The sequence below is a fragment of the Ananas comosus genome, linkage group 11 (assembly GCF_001540865.1).
Source record: "Ananas comosus cultivar F153 linkage group 11, ASM154086v1, whole genome shotgun sequence".
NCBI lineage: Eukaryota > Viridiplantae > Streptophyta > Magnoliopsida > Poales > Bromeliaceae > Ananas > Ananas comosus.
Window position 1 is genome coordinate 10,166,892 of NC_033631.1, and position 27,459 is coordinate 10,194,350.

The 27,459-nt window shown below is 39.4% G+C and overlaps 4 protein-coding genes and 1 long non-coding RNA gene across 5 annotated transcripts; 1 reads left to right on the plus strand and 4 right to left on the minus strand.

The window, feature by feature from the left end:
- On the minus strand, positions 769 to 2,381 carry LOC109717249 (UDP-glycosyltransferase 89B1-like). The gene has a single exon (XM_020242920.1). It carries the CDS (start codon positions 2,226 to 2,228, stop codon positions 900 to 902), a length of 1,329 nt encoding a protein of 442 aa, XP_020098509.1. The 5' UTR covers positions 2,229 to 2,381; the 3' UTR covers positions 769 to 899.
- Positions 3,377 to 3,953, minus strand: LOC109717251. The gene has a single exon (XM_020242922.1). It carries the CDS (start codon positions 3,878 to 3,880, stop codon positions 3,656 to 3,658), a length of 225 nt encoding a protein of 74 aa, XP_020098511.1. The 5' UTR covers positions 3,881 to 3,953; the 3' UTR covers positions 3,377 to 3,655.
- On the plus strand, positions 8,470 to 9,320 carry LOC109717654. Its single transcript, XR_002218237.1, has 2 exons — positions 8,470 to 8,683; positions 8,970 to 9,320. It is a non-coding gene; the product is annotated as an uncharacterized LOC109717654 (long non-coding RNA).
- Positions 16,305 to 18,023, minus strand: LOC109716995 (UDP-glycosyltransferase 89B1-like). Its single transcript, XM_020242633.1, has one exon. The coding sequence runs from the start codon at positions 17,861 to 17,863 to the stop codon at positions 16,427 to 16,429; it is 1,437 nt and encodes a 478-aa protein (XP_020098222.1). The 5' UTR covers positions 17,864 to 18,023; the 3' UTR covers positions 16,305 to 16,426.
- LOC109717737 lies at positions 20,035 to 20,606 on the minus strand. The gene has a single exon (XM_020243625.1). It carries the CDS (start codon positions 20,536 to 20,538, stop codon positions 20,314 to 20,316), a length of 225 nt encoding a protein of 74 aa, XP_020099214.1. The 5' UTR covers positions 20,539 to 20,606; the 3' UTR covers positions 20,035 to 20,313.

Below are 27,459 nucleotides of genomic sequence, written 5' to 3' on the forward strand. Positions count from 1 at the left end.
ATATATTTTTTCTTTCTTTCTTTCTTTCTTTCACAGAGCTCTAAAATTTCAATATGTTTCTCTCTTTTTTTTTTTCTGTCTCTCACCCTAAGTAGCCAAGCTAGAAGTCCTCCAAGTTACCAAATAACAGTATATGTCCGACGTTGCCTATCTTACTATTAATTGTATGCTTGAGAAAATATACAGAATATTTTTAAAGTAAAAAATTATTATTTATATAAAATTTTAATTTTAGTTATATATGATGGGATAGTTTAATCCAATATTTATCGATATAATTTATTTATTTTTGACTGCATAAATAAAATTGAATAATATGGAGATTGAAGGCAGAAGAGAAGACATGTGAGCCTGAAAAGATTTAGTATTCAACTCATAAATTATTTTTCTTCATATTATAATACTATATTTTATATAATTATTTTGTACTTTGAACTATTAGACATATTTTTGTATCAAATTATATATAATATTTTATACAAATTAAACTATTGATCGTATGATGTTGAGAATTTTAAATGGCTCGTTTAGGGCTCAGGCTCGCTCAACTCGAAATTAAGCTCGCCCGAGCTCGGCTCGAATTAATTTCAATCCAAACTTGAGCTTAAATTTAGGCTTGAAATTAATTTCAAGTCAAATTTGAGCTAAGATAAACTCGCTCGAGCTCGGCTCATGTCCACCCCTAGAAAGGAGGGTGCGGGGCACCGTGCCCAACCAAGTGCCCATAAAATTTTTGTCCGGCAAACAACAATTAATGAAGGTGCAAAATCAAATTTGACCCTTATGAAAGCAGATGTACTGCAACTAGCTTTCCCTTTAAAACTGTTTGGAAATGCGAAGGCATCTAAAGAAAGACGAAAATATAGCCTTCATTATTATCTCTTTTTCAGTACAGAAGATTAATTATTTTTAGCGTTCAAATTGTGCAACTCCTGAACGAACTCCTCCAGGGCTCTGTAGGAGCTCCCGCCTTCCCTCACCGCCTCCACCGCCTTCCTTCCGAGCTCCTTGGCCCGATCCCTGACCGCCCTCCCTCTTTCGCCGCGCACCGCCTCCGCCAGCGTCCGCGCGAGCTCGTGGGGGTCGGGCACCGCCGCCAAACCGCCGTCGCACGCGGGGAGCGCCACGCCGGCCTCCTCGACCAGCAGCCGCGCGTTCACGTGCTGGTCGGCGGTCATCGGCCACGTCAGCATCGCCACCCCGGCCGACGCCGCCTCCACCAGCGAGTTCCAGCCGCAGTGCGTCACGAACCACCCGACCGCCGCGTGCGCCAGTATCGCCACCTGCGGGGCCCACCCCCGCAGCACCAGCCCCCGCCCCCCGACCCTCTTATCGAACCCCTCCGGCACCTCCGTGCCCCCCCGCGCCGCCCACACGAACACCGCCCCGCTCCGGTCGAGCCACGCCGACACCTCCGCCGCCGGCACCGAGCTGGGCCCGCCGCGGTGGTCGGCGGCGCCGGCCTCCGCGGCCGCGGCGACCAGGGGCCCCACCGCCCACACCCGCTTCCGCGCGAGATCGTCGAGCGGGCGCTCCAAGTAGGCCGCCTCGAGCGCCTCGAACGAGTTCGCGACGAAGCCGTGGCTCTCGAGGTTCCAGAGGAAGTTGCGCCGCACGGATTCGGAGAGCGGGTCGCCTTCCTTGTACGACCTGAAGAGGCGGGAGAGCTTGGACAAGGGGTAGCTCGGGGAATTGGGTATGGAGGGGAAGGGGACGAGGTAGTCCTCGCCCTCGCCCTCGCTCTCGGGCCTCTTGGGCACGCGCAGGAAGAGGGAGTGGATCACGGCTGTGCCGAGGACGCCGGAGGGGGAGAAGACGAAGCCGGGGACGCCGAGCTCGGCGGCGAGGGGCTGGGCCCAGCCCACGAAGAAGTCGAAGACGACGGCGCAGACGGGCCTGGGGTGGGCCCGGGCCCAGGAGACGAGCGGGCCGTGGAGGGAGGCGAGGGCGAGCATCAGGATGCCGAAGTAGGTCGGGGCCATGTCCTTGGCGTTCTCGAGGCCCGGGGCGAGGGAGGGGTGGGAGAGGGGGAGGGAGAGGGGCTGGATGGAGGGGGACTTGGAGAGGAGAGGGGAGAGGAGGGGGAGGTTCCCCGAGCTCACGGCCACGGTCACGGCCACGCCGCGCCTCGCGAGGAGGTGGGCGAGGTCGAAGAGTGGGAGCATGTGCCCCTGCGCCGGGAACGGTATCACGAGCAAGTGGGGAGCTCCGTCGTGGGTTTCCGCCATTGTTGACACACAGAATCTCGCTCTCTCCCTCTCTCTCTCTCTCTGTCCCACCCCCCACTCTTCCCCCACTACACGTAGGAGGAAGTAAGGTGCGGTGTTCCTCTCCGTAATCTTTTATAATTAGATATACAGAGGGGGCTTGGACTCTTTGACTAAAAGCTCAAGCGGTGGGCGGAAAATATATAAAAGCTAAGATATAATACGCATGGGTCCCCCGGCCCAATGCTGACGTAACCAGTGACGGTCTGATCGGCGACACGTGGCATATTGTGAATGGACAAGGTGATGTAGCTGATGCAGATTTGCCGAAGTTATTCATGTGTAATTGGTTAAAGAAGGCGACAAAGTCCATTAAGGAGGAAAAATTCTAGAATGCAACGGGTATATTAATGACGTGGCGTAAAATACCAATCAAATTAATTTTTTTAAGAATATATGTTCCATCATGATTGTAAAAAAGTATTTTTATTATATTTTTATTTAAAAAGAAGGAATATGATTGACTTGTTATTGATGACGTGGTGCAAGTGTGACAGTGTAGAATTCCTCATTAAGGAGAAAATCCCTACAGGATGTTTTTTTTTTTAACCCTTCCTTGGAGGATCCAATTTGCCAATTTCTTAGCAGTGTCATGTTAAAAAAAAAAAAACAAACAAACAAACAAATTCTGCATATAAAACTATCTTATTGTTTATTAATAATAAAATATATTCGAGCTATTCTACCATCTTTGCAGGTGCAAGTCAACTTACCTTGTTGTTTGGATAAATTTTGTATTGGTAATTTCAGAGAAAATTATATAATTTTTGAAAAAAAAATTATATTTTACTTCTCAAAATCTAACATTCTACTTTAAGGTTTTGTTGCATCAAGAGTCTTTTAGCAACATATTTTGGTCCTTAATTACCTCATTACTTTTTGACTAGTTAGATACCAAATAAGCACAAGCAAAAATAGAGAGAGAAAAATTCAACAGAATGATGTAATTAAAATTTCTAAAACCTCTTACTTACCCTGTAAGTGACTTCTCCCCCTCTTGTATATTAGCGGCAGATTTAAAATTAAGTGATGCACATCTCTCTCTCTCTCTCTCTCTCACACACAAGAGTAAAAACTAAGTAATTTATATCATAAAAAATGTTACCACACATACATTTATTATCCAGAAATTGACAATACACAGTACAAAACACATACAAATATCACCCAACAACACACAACGAAAGAGATTAATCTGACAACACTTTGGCCTACATAATTTAGAAACATAATGGTTACTTAGACACATCCATTCTAACGCCCGATAAGCTCTTGAAAAGCTCAAAAATGATTTAATATTCAAATTTCTTAAAATATTGGAAGGGGTCTGTCTCGGACCACTGCATTTCCAAACTAGCTGGGCGTACAACGAAAAGTATGTGATTGGATTAGATGGGGATCGCACGGGAGACGGAGGGGTAGACGACTCTCGCGGGATGGTCCATGATGCGGCGGCCCTTCATGTGGCGGAAGATGTACACCACCGCGCCGACGGGCCACTCCACCACCGCCGCAGCCGCCGCTGCGACCAACCCCAGAGTCGGCCCCACCACCTTGCACCGGCAAGGGTTGCTCCTCGTCCCGCACTGCACGCACCCGAAGTTTCGCATCATTTTACTCGACTGGTTCGATCGAATTGAACTAGATGCTCTTCTTCCTATCGACGTTTATGGAGAGCAATTTTGGAGAGTGTGATGAGTTGAACAGAGAGAATTTGCTGACCCTTATATAGACTCGAGGGCGAGACACGTGGCGCGCTGTGGTGGGTTATGTGGATCGCTACGTGTTGAACTACGAGAGATGTGAGGCGAGTGTTGGCTCGCACGGGGAATAGCGATTTCACACGTGTAGCACCCGTTTCTTTGGATCATCACGAAGTGTGCAACGGACAAATCGCTAATGGTAATAAATAAATAGAAGGGAAAAACGTATGAGAGTCACCAAACTTTAAAATTTTATAATTGCATGTTTTAACTTTTGTAAAATAATTTAATAGATTTTCATTCTCTTTTTAATGCAAAAATATTAATTAAGCAAAAGTTTTTGCTCCCGAGGCCTACTTCTCCGATTTAATGTTTGAAAATTAAGTATCGTATTTAAAAAGTGGGATGAAACGATCTCCCTTTTTTTTTTTTTTTTCCCATGCACAGAAAAAATAGAATTTTAAGTCTACTTAAAAAAAGTGGCCACCGCATATAATTATTTAGTAAAGTTTAGGAGATATAATCGTCAAAATTTAGAATTCAGAAGTCTATTTATAAAAGTGCTAAGTTTTAAGGAGTGTTTGTACTTTTTTAAAAAAAATAATAATTGGTGTGGATAAGAGTTCTGATAGAGCTTGAACTGGATGAGAATAGCCCAGACACTTGTTGGGCCTAAAGCACTCCTGAAGTTCAAATATGGCCTAAGTAGCCCTGGGCCCAACAGAAACAGTAGTAGCCCATTAACTTTCATTATTGAGGTGTACTTAGGTGTGTAACGGCCAGGGGTCGGCCCCGCCCGGCCCGGATTCACATCCGAGCCGTGCCGTGGTGGGCCGGATGCAATCAACCATCCGGCCCATAACGGCCTCCAGGCCCGGAAGGTCTGGGCCCGGCCAGGCCGTGCCGGGCTTCGGGTTAATCCTTTAAAATTTTTATTTTTTATAAAAAATAAAAATTTTAAACTATGATCAATTAAGTATTTCGATTTAAATCATATTTTGATTGAAAATTTTCAAATTTATAAATATTTTAAATTTTTTTAAAAAATTTAATAAATAATTTTATAATTATTTTGAATATAAATTTAAGTTAGCTTTTGATTCATTAGACCAAACAATTTAGTCCAATAGACCAAAAATCCTCTCTTCCAAGGTCTACCACTGCAAACCTTGAGAGGAGAGCTCATGAGGAGAAGGGCTCCCCCGGAGCTCGTCATGCTGGCCCGGTCGGCACGGCCCAAGTGGGCTGTGCCGGGGCGGGCCGTGTTGGGCCGGGCCGTCTGCTTACCTCCGGCTCAGCACAGCCTGGGCCCATTACGTGTCGAACCATGTCGGGCCGTCGGACCGAAAAGTTTAGGCCCAACAGGCCCGAACTATCGGGCCGGGCCAGCCCGACACAGGTACTACAGTATCCGTGCCGTGCTGTAGCTTGGCCCAAGGGGCCGTCCGGCCCGTTTTACATCCCTGTGTAGTCCATCGGATCAACCACACATATATATATGTAAGGTGGCAACATCACAATTTGTGTAAGTTTGGAGGCATGAATATGTTGATCGGTAATATACGTCGTGCTTATTTAAGCAGTATGTAGTAGCATATGGTTGAGGCAAGCAATAATAGATATCAATACCATATTATTGTTCATTAAATTAGTTTCTTCAAATATGATAAACTGCGTAGAAGCCGATAGAACTCAAAAAGTTTGATTTCCAATTCACAAAAAAAAAAACTACGAGAAAGTCGACGTTTTACCAAATAACTTATTCCAATAACTAGATAGAAATTACTTGAAGTGGAACTCTTCATTCAACAGATACAAGAGGCTTACAAGGGTAAGTAATATTAGTTAATTAATAAGTTATTAATTGTGAATTAATGCGAAATAATTGTTTGTTTCTAATAACTTAAGCTAGCAAAGAGCCAAAGAATACTATTTTTATATTTTTTAGTTAACATTTCTTCAAGATTTTTAAATAAACCTAAAATGTAAATTTAATTAAATGAAAAAAATTAAATAATGTTAGAAAACTAACGAGATTCAAATTCAGAACTTTCATTCTGATATTATAAAAATAATATAAAATAATTATTTTTAAGGGTTATTTGCATACAGGTCCCTGCAAACATAGTGAATTGCGGAAATATCCCTGCAAAACGGAAACTCCATAAGTTGTCCCTGCAAAAGTCCTAAGTTATGCAGATATGTCCCTGCCGTCCAGATCTGTTAGAAATTTTTCGTTAACCACGGTTAAAATACTTAACCATGGTTAATTATAGTGTAAATTGACGTATTTACCCTTCTTCCTCTTCCTCCTCTTCCTCTTCCTTCTTCTTCGTCGCCGGCGAGGAGATGCGGCGGCGGCGGCGACGGCGGCGGCGGCGGCGACGACGAACCCTCTTACTTTTCCTCTTCCCTCTTCCTCTTTTCCCTTCTTCTTCCTTCTTCTTTCTTCCTCTTCCTCTTCCATCTTCTTCGTCACCGGCGAGGGAGAAGAGTCTCGTCGGGGTCGGCCTCCGAAAGGCGGGCGAGAAGCTCGAGGGCGTTGTTGTCAACAAGGGCGGCGACGAGGGCGTGCGCGGGGTCGTCGTGGTCGCCGAGGACGTCGGTGTCGGTGAGGTCGGTGAGGAGGGAGACGACGTCGACGGCGATGTCGGCGATGTCGTGGCCGAGGAGGCCAACGAGGGAGAGGACGGCATTGAGGGCGACGAGCTCCGGGTAGAGAGCTCCGGTGCCCCGGCGTTCTTCCCTCTTCTTCGTCGCCGGCGAACCCGACCCCGCGCCGCCGCCGCCGTCGTCCGCTTCGATGATCCAAAGAGAAAGAGAAAGAGAAGGGAAGAGGAAAACTTTTAGAGGAATATATTTGTGAGGGTAAAATGGTCATTTCACGAATCCACTGTTAAAAAATAAACAGATCACTAACGGATGTTAACCGGAGGGACATATCTGCATAACTTACGACTTTTGCAGGGACAACTTATGGAGTTTCCGTTTTGCAGAGATATTTCCGCAATTGGCTATGTTTGCAGGGAGCTGTATGCATTTGACCCTTTTTTTAAATAGTTTAAACTAGTAAAGAAGAATATTTTTATTTTTATATTTAACACTATATGAAATTATCAATCGTTCTTGTGTTAAAAGACAGAATAATTGATATTTAAGTATTTAAATTTTAAAAATAATTACTTCGTACTTTCCGAAACTACAATACGGAATTAACCTGTTGGTTTATTTATTGGGTCCTGTGGCTTTTGTAGTATTGTCAGATGAGAAGAAGAGAGAGTTGTACGATGCAGGATTTTATGGTCCGATTCAACACGACGAAGACGAGGTCGAGGTAAGAAACATTTCTACAATTGGATCTTTGAAGCGCTATTTCCTCTTATATCAATAGAATGACTCAGAATTTAAAATACTAAAATAAGTATTTTTGGAGTATGGATATTGAAGGAGAAACTATATTTTATTAATTAGAACACGGGAACATTGAGCAGCTCCGTAATTAGACTCAAAACTCAAAGCTAGCATCCTGCCATACGGCGAAGGATATGTTGGGCCGAATCATTTTTGAAATGATGGAAGGCCGGATTGGATCGAGTCGCAAACGAAACTAACGGGTGTTGTGTCTGTGCTTTCTAAGTAAATTGATAACATCTTTTAAGAGCTCGAGCTTTTGAGGTTTTGCACCAACGATTCGATACGTGGCATAAGAGTCAGAAATAATGGCTTCAATTCGTAGCATGACCCAACCTGACCTAACAATCCTCTCCGTAGCACCTACAAAATTTCACAGCATGCCAGTATCGAACTCGCAATCTCTGACTCTTATACTACTTATCAGATCGTTGGCGCTAAATATTAATTATAAAAATTCAAAATATTAGAAAAATATAACTAATTCATTTAAAGTATAAGGCACAATGCATACGGGTCTCGATTTTGGCTTGGATTTTGCCGCTTTGAATATAGCTCGGCCATATCTGATCTCATGCCATTTCAAACGTGAATCGGCCTAATCTGGTCTCGCATCACAAGGCAGGATACTAACTCCTTTGAACCAACTCTGCATGAAAGCTTCTTATATATGATTAAGTAGTTGATGCACCAAAATCTAGCTATTTAGTAATTAGATGAATCCTACTAACATTCTATAACCAATGGATAAAGAAATATCCACTCAAATAATAACTCAAATATTTTGTTAAAATTTTAAATCGATCGCTAATAGAATTTCAATTTAAACTCTAATCAAGTTTGGATTACTACTCTCAACATTAAAGATCTTTATTTTCTCATGTAAGGTGGATTCATTAAAAATAAAAGATATTATTAACATATCTAAATTTACAATTTGCGGTTTACACTCTTCAATGAATCTACTTATTTTCAGTCAATTCAAGGTAACTAGATTCAGTGCATATATTTGTTACAATTAAGTACTCTAGATCTATTAATATTATTTTTTTTTAAGGAAAAAAAAACATGCTAACCGCTTCGTTTATTTTTTTATAAAAATAAATTTAGATAGAAATATGAATCAATTAGAATTCGAACTTAAAATTTCGAGTACCAACCATCAAATTTTTTGTCAATTATGCTAGCTCTATTAATATATTACTAGATGATTACGTAATTACTGATTTTTCTTTTTTTCCGAAGGGCTTTCATGAGTTTTTTCAAGAAATGCTTCTTCTTATGGCTAAAGTGAGGAGAGAGGTACGTAATTTCCATTCCATCAAAAGTATTTCGTTGTTTTGAGTAATTGCTTACTGTTTAATTTAGGCCTATCTTATAAGTAAATGCCATTCACAAATTTGGAACACCTCTTTAGATATTTTTTTTTTGGATAACTTAAAATGACGGTGAAAATCCGAAGAAAAATTATTCGGTTGCTAGCGATTTTCACTATCATTTAAAGAGAAAAAAAGTTTTCTAAAATATTTTACTACGGTGGTTATTAGAGGTGACGAATGATATATGATCGAACAATGATTGCTCACAGGAGAGGAAATACAGTTTAGCGGAGTTACAGCAAATGTTGGTTGAGATGGCTTGCAGTTTTGCGCCATCTCCTCCTCCTAGTAATGGGTTCGCCGCCGGAGTATCGACCGTAGATGCGGGAAGATTCGGCAATGGTGCAGATCGAATGGCGGAAATTAAATCCGGTGTTCGTGTGTCGGGTGTAGGGAGATTGGGGAGCACAGGCTCTTACTATGTGTAGCACTTGTCCTGATATAGAGATGTTGTGTGTAAAAATATTTTTGTAGTTGGATGAGTTAATTTTGCAAATAGTGGAGTTAGAAATTTTGGGTTTTTGTGATCGAAAATAAGAAGGGAACTTCAATTAGGTTTATTGAGGTTTAGCGGTTTTTTAGTTTGCTATTCTGTGGTTTAAAATATTTTATTATTTTATTTTATAGTATTGTTCGTGGAAATCTGACATCAAGAAAAAATTGGTAAATTAAGGAATGATTGCAATTAGCCCCTTGAAAAAAATTATTTTAAAAATAGTTTCAGCAAATTTAAATTTGCAAGAATGCCCATGATCTTACCATGCAGGCGTCACATCAGGGCCACGTGGACGGGTTGGGGTGTTAAATTCAAACACGGTGAATGATTCACCGTGTATCATACTTATCTTTTCATAATACGTATATTTTTTTTTTCTTCCCTTTTTCCAGACACAGACACGGTGAATGGTTTACCGTGTTTAACTTAAATATCTAATCCAGCCCGGCCCGCATGGTGCTGACGTGGCGCCTACGTGGCAGGGCCAAGATTATTTTTGTAAATTTAAATTTATTGGGACTATTTTTAAAATAAATTATTTTCAAGAGGCTAATTGCAAAAAAAAGCCCCTGTTTGCATAAAAATATAAAGAAAGTAAAATAATACATGTGTCAGATTGTGGTTGATAAAATGAATCGCTTAGAATCACGCAGTTTATAAATTTTAATATTTTTTAGTGTTACCGGCCGTTCCTATAACAAGTGACAAAGAACTTGATAATTGGTATCCAAAATTTCAAATTTGAATTCTAATTGATTCACATTTCTATAGTATACTACCTATCTCTAAAAAAAAAAAAAAATTAGTGTTGTATCTTTAGGTCTTTACATCTTTACAGTAGGGATGCTAATTCAACTCGTTGTTCACAAGTCAACTCGTGTTCGACTCGAAATGAAATCAAAATTGAATCGCTCGTTTAACAAACGAGCCAAATACGAGCTGAATTTTTCAGCTCATTTAATAAACAAGGCGAACACGAGCTAGGGTCATCTCGTGTTCGGCTCGATAATAATTAAAATTAAGCTCGTTTAATAAACAAGCCGAACANAATTTTTAGTCAAAAATATATATATATAAAGCCGAGTTCAATTATAAAGACTTATCTATACTAATCTATGAATCCCCAATATCTTGCTGACATGGCATTACCTCCTTCTTGCTGATATCGCTTCAAAGAAAAATTATTCGTCGAATGTTTTTTTGGTTGCTAGCGATTTTCACTATCATTAAAAGAAAAAAAAAGTTTTCTAAATTATTTTCGAACTGCATTAGTTATTAGAGGTGACGAATGACGTATGATCGACCAATGATTGTTCACGGGAGAGGAAATACAGTTTACCGGAATTACAGCAAATGTTGGTTGAGATGGCTTGCAGTTTTGCGCCATCTACTCCTCCTAGTAATGGGTTCGGCGCCGGAGTATCGACCGGAGATGCGAAAAGATTCGGCAATGGTACGTGCAGATCGAATGGCGGAAATGAAATCCGGCGTTCGTGCGTCAGGTGTAGGGAGATTCGGCAGCACCGGCTCTTATTATGTGCAGCACTTGTCCAGATTTAGAGATGTTGTGTGTATAAATATTTTTGTAGTTAATTGGATGAGTTAATTTTGGGAATAGTGAAGCTAGAAATTTTGGGTTTTTGTGATCGAAAATAAGAAGGGAACTTCAATTAGGTTTATTGTGGTTTTGCGTATTTTTAATTTGCTATTTTGTGGTTTAAAATATTTTACCATTTTATTTTATAGTCTTGTTTTTGTTTGGTTGTGGAAATCTGACATCAAGAAAAATTTTAAAATGCTAAAATTGGTAAATTAAGGGATGATAACGTAATATATTTTACAAATTATAAGATGTTTGTATATGCTAGTGTTGTTCACCTTTTAAGTTGATAGAAACGTATAGTATTTATCTGAGGTAATTTTAAATTTGACTATTTAATCAAAATATTTATTTTATTATCAGTCTTTAAATCTATTTGACTTTGAAACTTAAGTTCCTTTTCTATTTTAATAAATTTTATAGTTACGAAACTTACATCAAATACTTAGTGTATTTGATGTAAGTTTCGTAACTATAAAATTTATTAAAATAGAAAAGGAACTTAAGTTTTGAAGTCAAATTATCGTTTACTTATTCAAATTAAATGATATGACAGTAAAATTTATTTTTTGAAATATCAGATTGTAGATTCAAAATAATTTTTACCTTTTATTATCATGTGAGATTGGATTGATGTCCGGTTTTGTTTAGACCTGGGCGAAACTCTGGGCTGGGCTGGGCCTGATTGTGGGCTTGGATTTGTTGGCTGGTCTGAGGCCGGATCGGCCCAGTATATATTTTTATATATGTATATTTGTATATATAAAATTCAGAATATTCATGATTTGAATTGTAATTTTTCTACTGTACCCCAAGAGGTAAAGTAAGTGGCATTCCTTCTTGGAAAGGCTATGGGCCAATGATTTAAAACACGGTTCGAACTGGCAAGTTTGATCAGTCTGATCGTAGCCTAGTTTATGAAGTGATTCTGTTCAACTCTTTAAACTAAATAAGTAAAAAAATTACTTTAAACCGTTTGAATCAGGTTAGGTGGTATATATATAACTGATAAGCGCAAGAAAGTGATTTTTTGGTCTTTTCGGTCTTTTTTTGAATTCTTGGAAGCAGTTTCACCCTCTTTTCCAAATCTTTGGTCTTTTCTTGAAATTTTGGAGGGAGCTATGTGCGTGACATAGGGATGTCAATGGATATGGATATCCGAAATTTTATCTGAATCCGAATCCGAATAAAACGAATATATCCGATAGATATGGATATGGATTGGAATATAGATTCGGATATGAATATCAAAATTTAAAACCCGACGAATATGAATTCGGATATGGATTTTAATTGTACCCAACCCGAATCCGAACCCGATCCGAACCCGAATTTATTTTGTATTATATATATATATATATATATATATATATATNAATATAATATATTTTGAAATATTGAAAAAAGAAATAATTGTTTCGGGTTCAAATTTTCGGGTTCGGATTCGTGTTTCGGATTTTTGATCGGATTCGGGTTTGAATATAGATTATTAAAATCCGTCAGGTTCGGATTCGGATTTTCAAAAACCCGCCCCGAATCCGATCCGTTGACATCTCTAGCGTGACGGCACGTTTACCACCCTCATGAAAACAAATGCTTTATTTAATTATCTCGCGCACTCCTTTTTTTTTCTATAATAACGAATTAATAAAAAGAGTATTATTACAAGAGTGTTGGAACCTATTCAACTAAGATATGATTAGATCACTTCACCATCTAATAATATTGAAGGGTTTTTATTCATTTTCAGTGGGAGACAACTCTTTTCACGCATCAATGCTTCTGAGAAATGCTATCATATAGATTTTCAATGAGTTTGTATTAAAAAATACCAGATGAGTTTTGGCTCCCTTCACTGTGTAAAAAAAAAAAAAAAGTTTAGAAGGTCTAGATCATGTACAATAATACTGATCATTGATTTGAGAATTTTATCATCGAAAATAAATCGATAGTAAATTAAGCAGTTTTCTATTAATAGTATTTCTAGTTTATATATATATATATATATATAGAGTTTTGCTAGAATACTATCGGTAGTAAACGAGCCATTTTACTACTCATTTATTTTCAATGATAGAACTTTCAAATTGACGATCGGCTCCGTTGAACATGATCTATACCACTTGAAATGTTTAGAACTTAAATTTTAAATCTTTTCGACATCATTTGCCTAATGATCAAAGGATTTCAAAATTTGTAATTTTAATGGTCGATAAGAGGCGTTTTCTCGTTTAACGGCGTAAAGATATCAAAATCAATTAAATTTTTGTTAGAAAATTCTTTAAACTATTTAAAACAAGATCTATACTCTTGATCTTGATTACAAGACTCCTATCATCATTTTTTAAAGAGTATTCATTTTCAGCCTTTTATTTTTCTGTTCATTTGATGAATAAAAGAACAATATCGAAAGTGCATGAAATTTGATTTCTAGGTAATTTAAATGGTTTAGATCATATTTAACGAAGCCGATCGTCAATTTGGAAGCTCTATCATCGAAAACAAATCGATATTAAACGTCTTGTTTACCTACCGATTAGTATTCTAGCTCAAGTATATATAAGTATTATGATATTATATATATAATATATATATATATATATATATAGAGTGCTAGGCTACTATATTATCTATAGTACCGAGCTCCGGTACTATAGTGTTTGCTTTCGATCTTTAGGGGCGTGTTCAAATCAACGATCCACACCGTTAAAACTGATCTAGGGATTTAAAGTTTCTAGAAATAAAATTTTATATTTTTTCGACATAGTTTACCTGTATGATCAACTATTTCAAAATTGTCAATTTTCAATGACTATTATGGCGAGTTGGAGTTTACGTGTAAAAGAATCTAAATTTCTTCAAATTTTGATAGAAAATACTTTAAAATATATAGATTAAAGTAACATTCTGATCTTGAATTTAAAAGTTCTATGCTCAAATTTTAAAAATTATTCAATTTCCACCGTCCATTTTGATATAATTTATTTACTAAATAAACGATATCGAAAAAAACTAAATTTTATTCCTAAGAAATTCATATACCTTAGATCATATTTAACGTGTGGATCATTGATTTGAATGCCCTAAGATAAAAACAAAACACTAATAGTACCGGAGCTCGTATAATAGATAGTATAGTAGCCTAATTATAATATATATATATTATATATAGTATATATATATATATATATATATATATATATAATTAGGCTGGAATACTATTAATAGTAAAACATTCTTTTTACTATCAAGTTTTTACCCTTGGATGAAACGTTTAGGGTTAGTATGATATTAGTCAGTTTAGAGTTAAGGTGGTTCCCTTAGGGTTGAGTGGTCGCCACAGGGTTATAGTATTTAATCCAATGGTTAGAAATGATGAAAAGAGTTGATCTCAAAGGCTAAAAAACTGGTACAACAATGGCATTTTGCTACTAATAGTGCCATCCAATCTTATATATATATATATATAGAGAGAGAGAGAGAGAGAGAGAGAGAGAATTAAGTTGGAACATATGCTAAGCCTACCGTCTACAAAAAGAGTAATCCATTTTCTAAGATTTAAATTTTTAAAAAAGTTTAGCAATGAAAAAAGGGATGATAAGAATAGAAATATGGACTAATAAAATTATAACCAACTTTTGGTTGTAGGACTAACAACGTTATATCTATATTTCCCAGGTGATAATTTTTGGGCGGTTCAAAACATTTCATTCTTTGTCGGTATTCTTTAACGCATTTATATATGGACCAACTGCCAAGCAATTTCAGATCGAGATGGTCAACTATGTTAGATATAGTATCCTTATATCTATATATCTTTATTATACAAAGATTTCGAATCAAAATATGGATGCTAAACAAATATTGAATTTTATATATCTATATATGTATGAGTTGGACTTACATATTTGGACGAATAAGAATTCTTCTTCTTCTTTTTTTTTTAGAGATAGATAGCACGCTATCCGTTTCGTTTATTTTATTTAGAAATAAACTTAGCTGGAAATATGAATCAACTAGAATTCGAACTTGAGTCTCGAGTACCAACCACAGAATCTTTTGCCACTTGCTCTAGGGACGGTCGGTTGGACGAATAAGAATTCACTACGGGGCATATTTGACCTTGTGAGTGCTGTTGAGGGAAAGAAAAGTCTAATGATAAGTTTTTTTTTTTTTAGAGAGATTGGTAGCATGCTATCTATTTCGTTTATTTCATTTAAAAATAGATTTAGCTGGAAAAGTCAATCAACTAGGATTCGAACTTGAGTCTCAAATACTAAACATCAAGTCTTTTGCCACTTGCTCTAAGGATGGTCGGTAAGTCTAATGATAAGTTGTTTGCATATATGTATGATCTGTTTGTCTCTATATCTAATTTTTTATATCTGAATAGTATCATGATTCATTGATTCGAACAGTGTAAGCACCGAATATCTATATCCTTATATGCATTCGAATTCCGGGTAAATACACTCGGATATATATCATATACAGTAATGTAAGCAGGCAAACAACAATTAATGAAGGTGCAAAATCAAATTTGACACTTAGGAAAGCAAATGTAGTGCAACTAGCTTTTCCTTTAAAATTGTTTGGAAATGCGAATACATCTAGAAAGCTATTTGGTTGCATACATTTTCAACTGCATTGCAGTTGAAAATACATGTATCTATTAATTTTTTGTTTAGTTTGGTATAGTTAAGCCCAACTACTGCAGTTATATATGCATGAGAAGACCCAATTGCAGCAGTTGCAGTTGAGCCGGAATCGACTCTCCCATTAAAAAAAAAACAAAGTATGATTTTTTTTTTTCATACGTTTTTTTTTTAATTTTTTTTTTTTAAATACATATTCATAAAATCTGATAGGATTTAGTAATGTCTGTTAGGGTCAATAAATTTTTTTCATATGCTTTTTATTTTTCAGTTTGCTAATTTAATAATATCTAAATTTTTATTTTGACCAAATTTATAATATATTTATATTTAAAACTTATTAAATTCATATATAATTTTATAATATATAAATTATATATAGATATAAAAATCTTAATTAATAATTAAAAAATAATTACGTTATGCTAAGAATAGATAATCTCACCTTTCTATCTAAAAATTGACAGAATTTACAAATACAAACTTTTGCAAACTACCAAACAGAAAAAATATAATTGCAGCAGTTGCAATTGCATCAAACTAAACAGACTAGGGCTTAGTTTAGTATTGAGGTCTATCTAACGCTATTCGATAAAATAGAGTTGAGAAAAAAGCATATAAAGATATGCTTCTGCATTCTCCGGTGGGACCGCAGAAAATATATCGTAACCGACTCATCGCGATATGCGGAACGCAATATTACGTACGGAAACAAACAAGGTATTTTTCAAACGTACTTTCTTACCACACGTAACGTAATCTTCCCGCAATTCTAAACGAAGCCTAGGTACAGTTATAACTGTAACATATACTTTTAATTATATTATTTTTATAGCTACATCAAACCAAACAGCCCTAACGGAGACGAAGTCTATTGTCTTAGTTATTAGCTCTTTTTCAGTACAGAAAGATTAATTATTTAGTGTTCAAATTGTGCAACTCCTGAATGAACTCCTCCAGGGCTATGTAGGAGCTCCCGCCTTCCCTCACCGCCTCCACCGCCTTCCTTCCGAGCTCCTTGGCCCGATCCCTGACCGCCCTCCCTCTTTCGCCCCGCACCGCCTCCGCCAGCGTCCGCGCGAGCTCGTGGGGGTCGGGCACCGCCGCCAAACCGCCGTCGCACGCGGGGAGCGCCACGCCGGCCTCCTCGACCAGCAGCCGCGCGTTCACGTGCTGGTCGGCGGTCATCGGCCACGTCAGCATCGCCACCCCGGCCGACGCCGCCTCCACCAGCGAGTTCCAGCCGCAGTGCGTCACGAACCACCCGACCGCCGCGTGCGCCAGTATCGCCACCTGCGGGGCCCACCCCCGCAGCACCAGCCCCCGCCCCCCGACCCTCTTATCGAACCCCTCCGGCACCTCCGTGCCCCCCCGCGCCGCCCACACGAACACCGCCCCGCTCCGCTCCAGCGCCGCCGCCGCCGCCGCCGCCTGCGCCGGCGTCAGCACCGCCAGGCTCCCGAAGCACACGTACACCACCGACCCCTCCGGGAACCGGTCGAGCCACGCCGACACTTCCGCCGCCGGCACCGAGCTGGGCCCGCCGCGGTCATCGGCGGCGCCGGCGCCGCCGACCTCCGCGGCCGCGGCGGCTAGGGGCCCCACCGCCCACACCCGCTTCCGCGCGAGATCGTCGAGCGGGCGCTCCAAGTAGGCCTCCTCGAGCGCCTCGAGCGAGTTCGCGACGAAGCCGTGGCTCTCGAGGTTCCAGAGGAAGTTGCGCCGCACGGATTCGGAGAGCGGGTCGCCTTCCTTGTACGACCTGAAGAGGCGGGAGAGCTTGGGCAAGGGGTAGCTCGGGGAGTTGGGTATGGAGGGGAAGGGGACGAGGTAGTCCTCGCCCTCGCCCTCGCCCTCGCCCTCGCCCTCGGGCCTCTTGGGCATGCGCAGGAAGAGGGAGTGGATCACGGCGGTGCCGAGGACGCCGGAGGGGGAGAAGACGAAGCCAGGGACGCCGAGCTCGGCGGCGAGGGGCTGGGCCCAGCCCACGGAGATGTCGGAGACGACGGCGCAGACGGGCCTCGGGTGGGCCCGGGCCCAGGAGAGGAGCGGGCCGTGGAGAGAGGCGAGGGCGAGCATCAGGATGCCGAAGTAGGTCGGGGCCATGTCCTTGGCGTTCTCGAGGCCCGGGGGGAGGGAGGGGTGGGAGAGGGGGAGGGAGAGGGGCTGGATGGAGGGGGACTTGGAGAGGAGAGGGGAGAGGAGGGGGAGGTTCCCCGAGCTCACGGCCACGGTCACGGCCACGCCGCGCCTCGCGAGGAGGTGGGCGAGGTCGAGGAGTGGGAGCATGTGTCCCTGCGCCGGGAACGGTATCACGAGCACGTGGGGAGCTCCGTCGTGGGTTTCCGCCATTGTTGACACACAGAATCTCTCTCTCTCTCTCTCTCTCTCTCTCTCTACCCTTTGGGGATTATGCGGATCGGCGCCAAGTGGCGGGTCCGACGATTGCCTTTGTCAGTTGCTTTCTCTCTCTCTCTCTCTCTCTCTAAGAACACAGGTTTTTTTTTCCTTTCCGTCTGTGAACGTGGGAGCATGTGCCCCTTTAACCCCAAATAAAAAATTTGTGGGGTGGCCGAGTGGGGCACCCCACCGTAGGAATAGGGATGGTATTAAGTTAATCCCATCCTTATTTAATTTTTTAATATAAATATAATTTTTAATTTTAAAATTTAAAATTTTAAATATTTAAATTTTAAAATTTAAAATTATTATTTTAATTATTTAAATTTTAAATTTGATATTTTATATTTGTAACTTTAAATTTTTAAATTTGAGACTTAAAATTATAAATTTAAATTTAAATTTTAAAATTTAAAATATTTAAATTTTAAATTTAAATTCAAATATAAAAATTAGGATAAAATTATTATTTTTTATTTATAATAATTTACTATCTTTTTTATCCCAGCTACTCTAATCAAACACTATTTTACTTATACCTGAACTAAACTCAATTCTCAATCAAACACAAAATTACTCTAACTTTATTTTAATTTTAAACTTAAGTCTATTTTTAAAATAACTAATTCTTACTTAACTCCAAGCTAAACTAAGCGTTGTAATAGTGGAGGCTTGGACATTGTGACCAAAAGACCAAGCAATGGGAGGAAAATAGAAAAACGCTAAGATATAATACGCATGGGTCCCCCCAATGCTGACGTAACCAGTGACGGTCTGCTCGGCGACACGTGGCATATTTTGAGTGGACAATGTGATGTAGCAGGTCTAGATTTGCAGTGAGTTATACATGTGTAACAGGTTAAAGAAGGCGACAAAGGCTTCTACCCAAGACTTCAAGTTCATATCCTAATTTATTCATATTTTCGACTAAATTTATTTCTAAATAAAATAAATAAAACAGATAATATACTATCTATATTTAAAAAAAAAAAACAAATAAACAAAATCTGCACATAAAATTATCTTACTGTTTATTAATAATAAAATATATTTGAGCTATTCTACCATATTTACATGTGCAAGTCAACTTATCTTATTGTTTGGATAAATTTTGCTGGTCTCTAATGGTAATTTGAGAGAAAATTATATAATTTTTGAGAAAAAAATTATATTTTGCTTTTCAAAATCTAATGATTGTTTGGACCGACCGTCCCTAAAGTAAGTGACAAAGGGCTTGATGGTTGATACCTGAGACCTAAGTTCGAATCCTAGTTGATTCACATTTTCAGCTAAATTTATTTCTAAATAAAATAAATGAAGCGAATAGCGTGCTATCTATCTCTCAAAATTAAACAGAATGATGTAATTTAAATTTCTAAAACCTCTTACTTTCCTCTTTCCTGTAAGTGACTGCCCCCCCCCCCTTCGGCAGATTTATTACTCCTAAGTTTCTAAGTTTTTAAAATTAAGTGATGCATCTCTCTCTCTCTCTCTGTCTCTCTCTCTCTCTCTCTCCCTCTCTCTCTCTCTCTCTCTGACGCATACACACCAGAGCAGAAACTAAGTAATTGACGTCATCAAAATGTTACCACACATATATCTCTTAAAAAAAAAAAAAGAGAAAACTTCAAAAAAAAAAATTTGTATTTCGCACTTTTTCATTTTAGTATCCTGTGGTTTAAAATATATCAAGGTAGTACCCTATAGTTCCTTACTTTCTTATTTTAGTACCCTGTGCTTTAAAGTGTATCAAATTAGTACCATGTGGTTTAAAGTGTATCAAATTAGTACTCTGTGATTTTATTTTTTGTATCATGTTAGTACCTTGTGATTTTATTTTTATATCAAGTTAGTACTCTGTAGTTTTATTTTTCTCTTAATGAAATATTAAATTACAAGATTCTAAGTGAGAAAATGCAAAACCATAGGGTACTAAAATGAAAAAGTGCGAAACCACGTAATACTAACTTGATACACTTTAAACCATAGGGTATTAAAGTGAAAAAGTGCGAAACCACATGGTACTAACTTGATACACTTTAAATCACAAGGTACTAAAGTAAAAAAGAGTGAAACTACAAAGGGGTTATTTGAAGTTTTTCTAAAAAAAAAAAGTTACCACACATACATTTATTATCCAGAAATTGGCAATATACATTATAAAACACATACAAAGATTATCCAACAACACACAGCGGAAGAGATTATACTAACAACACTTTGGCCTACATAATTTAGAAACATAGTGGTTACTTAGACACATCCATTCTAACGCCCGAAAAGTTCTTGAAAAGTTCAAAAATACATTAATATTCAAATTCTTTAAAATATTAAAAAGGAATTGCCTCGGACCACTGCATTTCCAAACTAGTTAGACCTGCAACGAAAATTATGTGATTGGATTAGATGGGGATCGCACGGGAGACTGAGGGGTAGACCACTCTCGCGGGATGGCCCATGATGCGGCGGCCCTTCATGTGGCGAAAGATGTACACCACCGCGCCGACGGGCCACTCCACCACAGCCGCAGCTGCGGCCGCGACCAACCCCAAAGTCGGCCCCACCACCTTGCACCGGCACGGGTTGCTCCTCGTCCCGCACTGCACGCACCCGAAGTTTCGCATCATTTTACTCGACTGGTTCGATCGAATTCAGCTACTATGCTTCTCTTCCTATCGACGTTTATGGAGAGCAATTTTGGAGAGTGGGATGAGATGAACAGCGAATTTGCTGACCCTTATATAGACTCGAGGGCGAGACACGTGGCGTGCTGTGGTGGGTTACGTGGATCGCTACGTGTTGAGCTACGAGAGAGGTGAGGCGAGTGTTGGCTCGCACGGGGAATAGCGATTCCACACGCGTAGCACCCGATTCTGGGGACCATCAAGAAGTGTGCAACGGACAAATCGCTAACGTTAATAAATAAATAGAAGGGAAAAACGTATGAGAGTCACCAAACTTTAAAATTTTATAATTACGTATTTTAACCTTTCTCAAATAATTTAATAAATTTTTATTCTCTTTTTCTTATTAATTAAGCAAAAATTTTGCACCCGCGGCCTACTTCGCCGATTTAATGTATGAAAATTAAGTATCGAATCTAAAAAGTGGGATGAAACGATCTCTGATTTTTTTTTTTAATTATTTTTCCCTTGCGCTATGATAAGGAAAAATAGAATTTTAAGTTTACTTTAAAGAGAGGCCACCGCATAGAATTATGAAGTAAAGTTTAGAAGATATAATCGTTAAAATTTAGAATTTAGAAGTCGATTTATAAAAGTGCTACGTTTTAAGGAGGATAAGAGTTCTGATAGAGCTTGAACTGGATGAGAATAGCCCAGACACTTGTTGGGCCCAAAGCAGGCCAGATGTTTAAACATATGGACAAATTAGGCCGGAGCCCAATACATACAGTAGTGGCCCATTAACTTGCATTATGGAGGTGTACTCCATTGGATCAACCACACATATGTAAGGTGGCAACATCACAATATGAGTAAGTTCGGATGCATGAATATGTTGTTCAGTAATAAACGCTGTGCTTATATAAGGGGTATGTAGCATATGGTTGAGGCGAGAAATAATAGATACCTATACCTGTATATTATTATTCATTAAATTAGTTTCTTCAAATATGATAAACTGTATAGAAGCTGATAGAACTGAAAAAAAAAGCTTGATCTCCAATTCACAAAAGAAAACTACTGGAAAGTCGACATTTCACCAAATAACTTATTCCAATATCTAGATAGAAATTACCTGAAGAGGAACTCCTCCTTCAATCTTATTGGGCTTCCTCTAAATCTGTCGTTCAATAAGTTGTTAAGATTAACTCGGAAGGAAAACTTTTATATTGAAACAGAACTTTAAGATTAGGAAGTGTGTATGATTATCATACGGCTCAATGAAATTGTGCTCGACTGACTAATTAGATGGAGACTAGCAATCATCAATACAGTTTCTTCAGTTAGCACATATTCACACATTGTTTCTTCCACTAATGAAAAATTAGTTCTCATTAAGAAATTTTAAATTCTATAGCTCCTATTCATGGATGAGATTCAATTTTTAATGACTATAGCTTAGAGGATTAATTAGCGAAACGTCGCATATATGATTTTTTTTTTTTTTTTCTGGACCTCACTGAACGAATGGTTTTCCTAAGATATGCCCACATTAATTTTGAGGATAAATGTTAAAAAAACAAAAATTAGTTTAGGTTTATGTTTATTAATATATACATTGCTCAACTTGCCTCTATTTTAAGTTCTATGTAGCCATGCTAACCAAAATGGTTAAGGTGAGGCCGAAGCACTCCGCTTCTCGTTATTTTTGCGGGCCTCTGTTTAGGCTGTGTCTCGACGCATTTGTCGCGGGTGTCTTATATCTTTCTCATGTTTAAAATCTGTACCTGGAATGTTAGAGGCCTTAATGACTCGGCGAAAAGGGGCCTCGTTAAGTCTGTTGTTTCCAAGCTTAGAGAGTCTCTCTTATGTTTGCAGGAAACGAAAGTGCAGTCTGTTTCCCGATCGTTTCTTAGATCGTTCGCTGGATCTAACTTCGATAAATGTCACTTTATTAAATCCGAAGGGGCGTCGGGTGGGATCATCACCAGTTGGAACTTCCAGTTCTTCGCCTGTCTTGAGGTGATAGTACGCAATTTTTCCCTCACCTTAAGGATGGTGCACTTAAGTAGCGGCAACATCTTTTTCATCACGAACGTGTATGGGCCGCCGTCGTGGGAGGGCAAGGCGGAGTTTTGTAACGAGCTTGCAGGACTCAAGGGGCTGTGTACAGGCCCGTGGGTAATGTGCGGAGATTTCAATCTAACCCGTAACCACCTCGAGAGAAGGGGAAAAGTTTGGTCCCATAGATTGATGGCCCTTTTCGGTGATCTGATCAATAAGCTGGAGATGATTGATTTGCCACTGGCCAACCAAAGCTACACTTGGTCCAACATGCAACCCATCCCTACTTTGGCCAAGTTAGATCGTTTCTTGATTTCCACTGAATGGGATCTATTGTTTCCGCTATCCAAAGTGAAAGCCTTACCTCGGGTCACGTCAGACCATTCACCGCTCCTACTGTCGACAAGGGAGAAAAGCTTCTTCCGCATGTTTCGGTTTGAAGACGTGTGGCTAACACAGGAGGACTTCCGTAATTTGGTGTCGGTATGGTGGAACGAAACACCAGGTAGAAGCTCGAGTATTCTGACGTTCTCGGCCAAATTACGACATTGCCGTAGGCGCATCAAAGAGTGGAAAGAAAAAAAATTTTACAACATTGCTAAAACTAAGACGGATCTTTCTGAAGAGCTACACAAACTCGATATTTTGGAGGAGACGCAATCTCTGACAGCCCAGCAGCACGGGGTACGGAAGGAGCTCAAGACACATCTGGCGACGGTTATTCGGGATGAGGAGATTATGTGGAAGAGTAGAGCTAATCAACACTGGTTAAGGGAAGGGGACGGCAACACGAAATTTTTCCACGCAGTGGCTAATGGAAGGAGACGAGTGAACAGCATAGAAGTGATTGAGGAGGACGGGAGGACGATTGAAAATGGGGACGGCATAAGGGACTACTTTCTCAAGAAGTTCACGGAGATTTTTGCACCAGGCGGCTTGCAGAACTCAGCAGTAGGAGATTGGGGTAATGTCTTCAGTGATAGGAAAATCCTTAGACCTGACCAACTCACTTCCCCCTTTACGATAGAAGAAATCAAGGCAGCAACTTTTCAACTAGGTGCTGACAAAGCTCCAGGGCCGGACGGGTTTGGCATGCGGTTTTACCAGAGTTTCTGGGATGTAGTCAAAGAAGATCTGTTAAATATTTTTCGTGACCTATATAATAATTCACTAAACACTGGACCTATCGACTATTCTTTTGTTTGCTTGATTCCCAAGAAGGAGGGTGCCAAATCCGTTAATGACTTCAGACCTATCTGTCTCATCAATGGTGTACAAAAGATAATGTCCAAGGTACTCGCTAACAGACTGGAAAAGGTGATCCATGACCTTATATCCCCCTCACAGACGGCATTTCTTAAAGGACGGTCAATCTTGGACTCCTATGTCACAGTTAGTGAGATTGTTAGTTGGGCCTCCAAGGTTGGTGTGGAAAGTGTCAGCATTAAAGTTGACTTTGAGAAGGCATACGATAGAGTGAGTTGGGGTTTTCTTAGACAGGTACTGAGGTGGCTCGGGGCGAACCACAAGTGGTGCGGGTGGATTGATCAATGTATTTCCAATGCCAAGGTCGCTATTTTGGTTAACGGGACCCCTACCAAGTGGATCAAAACTAAAAGGGGATTACGCCAAGGCGACCCGTTATCCCCTTTCCTCTTTCTTCTAGTGGCGGAAGGGCTTGCAAGAATGACAGAGCAAGCGGTTAACAACAATTTGATTAGAGGGATTGGACCCCGAGTTGAGGATAAAGTAGCAATCACTCAGTACGCGGATGAGACAATTTTCTTCTGTGAGGCTAATGAAAGGCAGGTGGGCAATCTTCTCTTCCTCTGGCAACTGTTCGAGTGGGCATCTGGGCTGAAGATAAATAGAAACAAGTCCGAGCTCTTTTATTTAGGTAGACAGGACCTCTTTGGGGAGCAGTTGGCGGGTGTCTTAGGATGTAAAGTGGGGAAGTTCCCGCTACGCTATCTGGGTCTTCCTCTTACGGACAAGAGGATTGGAAAGGAAGATTGGTGGCCTATTATAGCCAAAATAGAGAGACGCATAGAAGGGTGGCAAGCTAAATTACTTTCACAAGGAGGCAGGTTGGTGCTCGTGAATTCGGTACTCTCAAGTTTGCCACTGTATTTCCTGTCAATGTTCAGAGCCCCTAAATGGGTTATTCGACGTATAGACGGCCTTCGGAGGGCTTTCTTCTGGAGAGGTAGCACCTCCGCTACAGAGGGACAATGTTTGGTGACTTGGAAGGTGGTGTGCAGGAGCAGAAAAGATGGAGGGCTCGAGGTCAAGGATCTGGAGGCAATGAATACAGCTTTATTGGCAAAGTGGTGGTGGAAGCTCTTCTCCGATAGGTCTTTATCATGGAAACCACTTATTTTAGGGCTATACTACTCCAGAAGGAGACCGCTTAGGGAAGGCGCCTCATTCAGACCCTATTCTCAGTGGTGGAGCAGTGTTCTAGGGACTAAAGCAGTGTTTAAATGTGGAGTTTCCTTTACGGTTAGAAATGGGCACAAGACTTGCTTCTGGCTAGATATCTGGAGTGATGGCCCATCTTTGAGGTCCCAATACCCGGTTATTTTTGAAGGGGTGAGTGACAAAACAATACGGGTGAAGGATTGCTTAGGAGCCGAAGGGTGGAAATGGCATAAGATCTTTTCAGGTCTTGTTACGCGAACACGGCTTGAGAGAGACCAGATTGAACACCTAAAGGCTATGGTACCAGGAATTAGTTTAACAGATGGAGAGGACGAGATCAATTGGAGGTGGGCACACTCGCAAATTTTCTCGGTCAAATCAACCCATAAGTTCATTCAGACCACCGGAGTGCTGGACAGACGATTTACCCGTCTTTGGAAGATTAAAGCTCCCTTGAAAGTTAAAATTTTCGTGTGGCTTGTCTTGAGGCGGAGGGTTCCTACTAAAGATAACCTACAAAAACGGGGTTGGACTGGTGGCGACGGCGGGTGTGTTTTTTGTTCGGAAGATCAGGAGACCGTTGATCACCTATTTGTGGGGTGCCAAACTGCTAGACTTCTTCTTGGCAGTTTGATCCCAAATAAGACGTTCGTACATTTATGTGACTCTGTGTATCGACTTTGGGAAGAAAGTAGCCTTAAAGCCGGTGCCATAGGGGGTCGTGAGCTTGCTACAATTGTGACTACATGGTGGTCAATCTGGTTGGAGAGGAATAGAAGAATTTTTGAAAAAAAGAAACTCCCTTTGAACCAGTTGGTTGCTGATATTCGTTCCTTCAGAGACCTTTGGGCTTCTCATTGCTAGTTTTTTTTTTTTTTCTTTTTTTTTTTTTTTTTTTTTTGGGGCCTAGTTGTCTCAACCTTGTTGCTAAGTTCAATCTCTTAATGAATGAAGCGGTAGCATGTTACCTTCCTCTCAAAAAAAAAATCTCTTCTTCGGTGTCCTTGAATTCNTTGCTGATATTCGTTCCTTCAGAGACCTTTGGGCTTTTTTTTTTTTTTTTTTTTTTTTTTTTTTTTTTTTTTTTTTTGGTACCTGGGGCCTAGTTGCCTCAACCTTGTTGCTAAGTTCAATCTCTTAATGAATGAAGCGGTAGCATGTTACCTTCCTCTCAAAAAAAAAATCTCTTCTTCGGTGTCCTTGAATTCAAATTTTTTATTCAAATCATTTGAGACAAAAACCAAATCATTGCTTTTAAAATCAGTTTGTTTTATATTTAAATTGGTAGTCAAATTTGTTGACATTTGGTGTCTTGCTAAAGTGGTTGGTCCGATCTGATAACAAGGTGATCTTATTCTCTTTTGCTTCTTGGAGTAGCTTTCCCATATTCCTCAATTTATTAGTTAGCACCATGTTTGGATGTCAAATCCTAGTATTCTAAGAAATGAGATTTTAAGTTTTAAAATCCATTATTTAGTAAAATAAATTGATAGAAATTTAAGCACTTCAGAAGAATATGGTGGAATTTCTCATTGTATAGGTGACTCTTACCCATTTCCTATGATTTGAGACAGGATTTGGTGAGAATTCATTTGTTATTAATTATATAATTTCTCAATAACTCTAGAATATCATTTGGTAAAATTTTTATAATATCTTTCTTATTATATAGCCGAGGATAGAATGGAAAAAAAAAATGTTATTGAACTAAATTCTCATCTTTCACCAAATAATTAATGAAGTAGAATATATAGAATTCAGTTTAACTCCTATTTAATCCAAATAAAATATTTTATTTCTAAACTGGTTTTTTTTTCTCATAAATTTGGCACCAAACACAGTGTGGAAGGAAAGTTAAAAAAAGCAATGCCATGATAAGGAGAGTACTCATTTTGAGATCTCTTTTTCAAGGGTACTCGAAGTGTAAAAATTTCATAATTGGTGCATATATAAAAAGGTGCAACTTTTTAATATGATGATAACTACATTAGAGCTAATTAACGTACATCTATTTACACTTGCACGCAAGCGGAATCGAACCTGCTACCTTTCATGACACAGTGGATTCCACCTTAAACATCTTTTGTGTGATTCTTAATTATGATCATCACATCATGGGGGTTGCTCTTTTGTCTCGCCTTAATTGAGTGATATGTTAATTAAGGCAATTTTTTTAAAATAAGAATTTCGGGGTCTATAAATTACAGAACATCCTGTTTAATTAAAAGACAACATATACCCATAAATTAAGGGCATTATTTGTTTTATAATCTTTCAATATGTGCAGGTTTTAATATTGCAAGATACATATGTAACAACACCATCTTAATTATATGCTCTTTTTTTCTTTTGTTTCTGGGATTAGATCATAATCATGGGTTGATTATGGCAAGAATCAAAAGGAGAATATATTAATCTTGCATGAATGAATCCGAAAAA